This window comes from Monopterus albus, unplaced genomic scaffold, assembly GCF_001952655.1.
Source record: "Monopterus albus unplaced genomic scaffold, M_albus_1.0 scaffold20.1, whole genome shotgun sequence".
Lineage (NCBI taxonomy): Eukaryota > Metazoa > Chordata > Actinopteri > Synbranchiformes > Synbranchidae > Monopterus > Monopterus albus.
The window spans coordinates 2,158,023-2,163,045 of NW_018127900.1; the positions used below are offsets into that span (position 1 = coordinate 2,158,023).

Genomic DNA, 5,023 nt, shown 5'->3' on the forward strand with positions numbered 1-5,023 from the left:
AAGAAAAGAAAAAGTTACCTCCCCCAATCCACCCACCCGCCTTTCTTCTCCTTCTCTCGCCTTCCTCCCTCCTGTTCATTCCCCCTTGGACATACAATAGAGAATGAAAATACAGCGTGGAATAAACAACTTTTATCAGACTGGAGCAAATGCAATCGACTATTTTATTCAATTCTTCATCCCAGAAGCATCCCTTACTTTATCTACCCGGCAACTATCCCGGCAGCTTCAACTGAGGAAAAAAAAGAAAGTTCTTTATGCAAATTAAATGCTTTATACTTGATTAGATTACAGATGCAATAATTGTCTTGGATGATTTATGGGGTGTAATTTGTTGCCATAAACTGCAGGAAAAGCTCAGTTGCCGTGGTTTATACAATGAAGACATTAGATCAACAGAGCTTAGGACATATGCTATAAATCCATCTTGGTGAGCACATATACACAACATTAGAAGATTAGTTTGCTGAGGACACTGTGTTTTCCAGGATTTAAATGTAAATAATCAAGAAAAACATCCAGGAACTTCTTTTCTAGGAAATGGGAAGTCATCATGCTTATTGAGAGAGAACAGAGAGTCAACTGATGGAATTAAAAGTAGAGACCAAGTGCAATGGGAAATGAGATAAAGAGAAAAGAAAGGAAAGTACAAGCCTCTGGGTGGCTCTTAAACCATTGCTCTAGTAAAATGGGGTGTTCAATAGCCATACTGATGTGCTGATTTAGCCTGGGGTAGTCATCAGCCTGTAGGAGTTACTGTGTGGGATTGCTACCCTTGTAGGAGACTGACAAGTGGGAAATTAGGTATTTGCCACAACATCCACCCCATCTCCAGGTACTGATACTTTACAGCAGGCTAATCTCAACAAGCGCTCTCACACTTCACTAAGACCCTGTCACATTGAGAGAGAGAGGAAGAGAGAAGTAGAGAGATCCTCTTTGCTTGTCATCGATCTATGACGCATATTACCACCATAATCCAATTATTTTTGTTTTGCTTGCAAGACGGCTCACTTGAGTCAACGAAAATGCATATATAAATATATCGCTGACAGATTGCAACGGCCTGTGCAAAATGCACAAACAGCTAATTCAGGTGGGCTTGAATTTTGGCTAAAAAAAGCAACACACACACACACACACACACACAAGGAATGCTGAAACTGAGGAGGGAAAGTAATTGAGGAGGCAGTCAAGTGAAAACAGATTTGTTTGACAAACTTTGTTTGTGTGTGTGTGTGTGTTGTTTTGTTATTTTGTCCTCCTGTCTTTCCCAATCTTTTCACTTAATACCTTTTATTTTCCTCCTTGTCGACCACTTTTCTTGTACAGGCTGAGGTAAATCTGTAGCAGAGGACCAGCAGCAGCAGCAGTGTTGATGTGACCATGAGGTCAGAGGCCTTGTTACTCTACTTCACGCTACTGCAAATAGCCGGGGCGGGCTTCCCCGAAGACAGCGAGCCCATTAACGTCTCACACGGCAACTGTAAGTAGACTGTATTTATTTCTTTTCTTTATTGTTTTCTTCCGTTCTTTTGCACTCTCCCACCTCTCATCACAAGTCCTCCCTTACTCACTCCATAGTGCTTCACATCCCTCTAAACCTTTGCTTTTTTGCAACCCCCACCTCCTCCCACATTGAATGCATTTTGAAGACATAAAGTGTAATTTGGCACCCAGGGATAGGTCCTCTGCACAGACTAAAACAAAGGACTTAAAGCAGCATTTGAAATGAAGTCCACCCCACATCAAAGGATAATCCACTATTTTTCTGTTGGGCTCCTAATATGCTGTGTGTGATGGTGCAAATGCTCAGGTGGGCTATAAAGATATGGCTATTGCTTTGTCCGTGTTTCTCTCTTTGTCCTGTTTCGTTATACTCTCTTGGGGTGTAACACTGTACATCCTGGCCAGGAGAACAGAAACAGAAGCCTGCCATGCTACGTAGACCCACTCCTCTCACTGACTGCTAATTCAAACCAAGCGCTTTCATCCAAAGCCGCAAACAATACAGCACCTGCACGGTGCAGCACAGCACATTTATAGCCTACAATTTAAGGTCACAGGAGGAGCTCCACCAATAACAGTGGTGGCATTTTCTCATCCAGCGAAGACACATGGTTGGACATTTGGTTATGTACTACTTGAGAAAAGCTATGAAATTCATACTTCTTAAGTCTTAAAGTTATTACTACAGTTTTAAATAAAAGATTACCACATGGAGGGATTAATTTTCATCCTCTTCTTGCAGACACAAAGCAGTATCCGGCGTTTGTTGGCCACAAACCTGGCAGGAACAACACACAGAGGCACAAACTGGACATCCAGCTCATCATAATCATGAACAGGACATTATACATCGCTGCCAGGTGGGTGATAATAGCTACTTGATCAGATTTTTTACATATGTTTTCTCCAGACCAAGAGGTTCCTTAAAAAACAGATGCTACTTGTCATGAACTGGCCCAAATTTAGTGACAACAAGGGGAATCACAGACATACATAAATTTCGGGAGACAATCCAAATAATTAGTAATTCTTTTCTTTATGGAATAAAAGTGCAAACCACAGTAAGTTAGGAGTAATTAAGTAGAGCGAGTGTGGTTCTACCAGGATTATTGAATCCATCATCACCCCTCTCATATTACAGTCACTGACTGAAGTTGACTTTCAGCTATGAATGACTCCCATCAATTGCTGCCAAATGAGGATTGTGAACACATGATCCCGTTTTAACTCAATAATGGCTGAGAGCTGTGAGATCGCCAGCAGTCAGGCAATCGAACTGAACTTTGGAGCCCTGCTGTGCTGTTTCCTTTTAACGTTTTGGGAATCAGGAGGGACTTATTCAGAGCAAAATGCTGAGACTTTAAAGCACTTTGTAGTTTGGAATTCTTTCATTGCCTCTTTGTTCTTTCTATTTTGAGTTGACCATCTGCCAAAACCCCTTTTACCCAAGTATGATGTCCCTGAAGACTTGTGCCCTGTTTTTTTAAATATCCAGGCAGACATACAAACTATCTCGCAAACAGATTTATACAAATGAAAATCTAAAAAAAAAGGAGTTTTCATTTGTTTAGAAAAACTACTTACCATACATATAAAGTACGTGGATGTGATCCATATTTAGGGTCTAATCCCACCACCCAAACAGCCCTAATCCACGTTCTGCATCACTGATAAACAGTATTACATGGCTAATACAAATGTTTTGACTCTTTATTTGTGGGCAGCCTAGTTTCCCTCGCAAATCGATTTTTAAAAATCTTTGTTTCTCCGTCTGGCTGTGTTTTCCTTGTCTGTCACCTGCCTTTATTGCTTTTTGTCAATCTGTCAATGTGTTTTTCACCTGCTTGTCTTTATTTTTGTGTGACTCAACTTTCTGAGATGATAGAGCTCAATGTCACCATCTGTAGACACAAAGAAAACAGACATTGATTTTTTCTCACTTCATGACACACTGAACGATCTGTAAAAACAGTCAGGTCCATGTCCAAGGCATCAAGAGGCAGGTTTGCCTTCAGTGCAGGCTGGAATATGCAGTATAATGTAAAGGCACCACCGAGAAGACATTAATAAAATGGATCCTTATCTGCTTGTTCTTTGCCGTCTATGGCTAATTGAGTGGCAAGCTTGATTGGATACTGTTGACAGCCACAATAGGGGTCTTTCTTTGTTTTCCTCCCAAGCATGTCAAATTAAATGGCTGGGGGGTGGCTGCTGCTTTCAGTGGCAGAGCTTTTTAACATATTTGCGGTTATTAAGACAAGGTGTGGGGATAGTGAGAAAGGAAAACAGAGTGATGTGCCACCAGAGGCTTTGGTCTGCCTGCTGCCCACCTGTTCCACATGGGGTGGCAGGGGGAGGGAAATAAGACACAGAAGGTTTACTGGGGATATGTGTATGTGAATGTGTGTGTGTATGTGTCTTGAGAGCAAAAGGGTGTGTGTTACCGACTTTAGCATGCTCACCGGTTGTCCAGTGGATTTAAATGCGATTTCTTTGGCATGGTACAGTATGTGGGCATACATGCATGTATAGATATTTTGGATGGCATGTGTTGGTGGCTGTGCGTGCTACAGCCATGATTATGTCTGCAGTGAGTTGTGCACATGTTTGTGTTTGCATGTGCATTAGACCTACTCTTGTTCAAGGCAGACGGGAATTCTCACTCATGGCCGGGATATGTAACCCCCAAATAACTGGAGTGGCTGACTCAGATTAGACCAAGCTGGACAACCTTCATTTTTTATTTTTTATTTTTTTTATTATTAATTAATTCCAAGCATGTAATAAAACAGAGAGAAACAGAGAGAAAAATAAAAAAAATAAAAAAAAGAAATCAACATGTAACACAAAACAACCAAACCAATTACCATATACAACCAAAAAATAGAAATTTCTCTTGATGATGCTTAGTCATTACATGCTTGCAAGGGAGTAGAAGGACGTAGTACTTATCTAGTTCTACCCCTAATTAATCCTGACACAGAGAGAAGAATGTTGGAATCAATAATATAGGCACACAAATGGCAGCCCATGCACAACGACTCACTGGCACTAACAGGATATTGATAAAGAGAAGTAAAAGTTTAAGGCAAATAGTGGACACAGTCACCGCTCCAGACCTCACTGTGAAAGCAAGTCAACAGTGAACCCAGTAAGACTCGAGCTGCAAAACAACAAACAATACAGAAGCAAAAAAACTAAGCAGGCATCAATCACTGCCTTTATGATGACTGTCCAGTCAAATGATTTGTTTATTCTGGGGCCAGCATCAAACAGCTTTGCCATCATGCCTCTAGACCAGTGAGCCTCAGTTCTTGGGGCGCAGCAGCTTGCAGATGGTCACCGTGAACACAGTCCAAAGCTCAACACTGTTTCAGGCTGGTTTTTGAATGGCTGCTCAGTGTATTAATCCCTTTGGCTCCTTTTTTTGGTGCTGGCAATAAAATCACAAGATTTCTAAGCTGTGAGATGGATGCAAACACAGCAACTGATGAAATTGTAAATAAAAAAAAGT

The 5,023-nt window shown here is 41.2% G+C and overlaps 1 protein-coding gene and 1 long non-coding RNA gene across 3 annotated transcripts in view; one reads left to right on the plus strand and one right to left on the minus strand.

Annotated features, from left to right (window-relative positions):
* The window catches only part of sema6a (sema domain, transmembrane domain (TM), and cytoplasmic domain, (semaphorin) 6A), a 109,452-nt gene that overhangs the window by 48,127 nt on the left and 56,302 nt on the right, over window positions 1-5,023 (plus strand). The window contains exons 2-3 of the mRNA XM_020593682.1: window positions 1,333-1,486; window positions 2,252-2,370. Coding sequence (XP_020449338.1) covers window positions 1,387-1,486; window positions 2,252-2,370 — 219 coding nt within the window. The 5' untranslated portion in view covers window positions 1,333-1,386. The remainder of the gene's footprint in view (window positions 1-1,332; window positions 1,487-2,251; window positions 2,371-5,023) is intronic.
* LOC109956517 (uncharacterized) overlaps window positions 1-5,023 on the minus strand; it is a 24,976-nt gene that overhangs the window by 16,381 nt on the left and 3,572 nt on the right. The window contains exon 3 of one of the 2 annotated variants that reach the window (XR_002274424.1): window positions 4,345-4,942. The exons of the other annotated variant lie outside the window; for it this stretch is intronic. This is a non-coding gene — a long non-coding RNA (uncharacterized LOC109956517). Of the gene's footprint in view, window positions 1-4,344; window positions 4,943-5,023 lie in introns of those variants that run through there. 2 annotated transcript variants of the gene reach the window in all.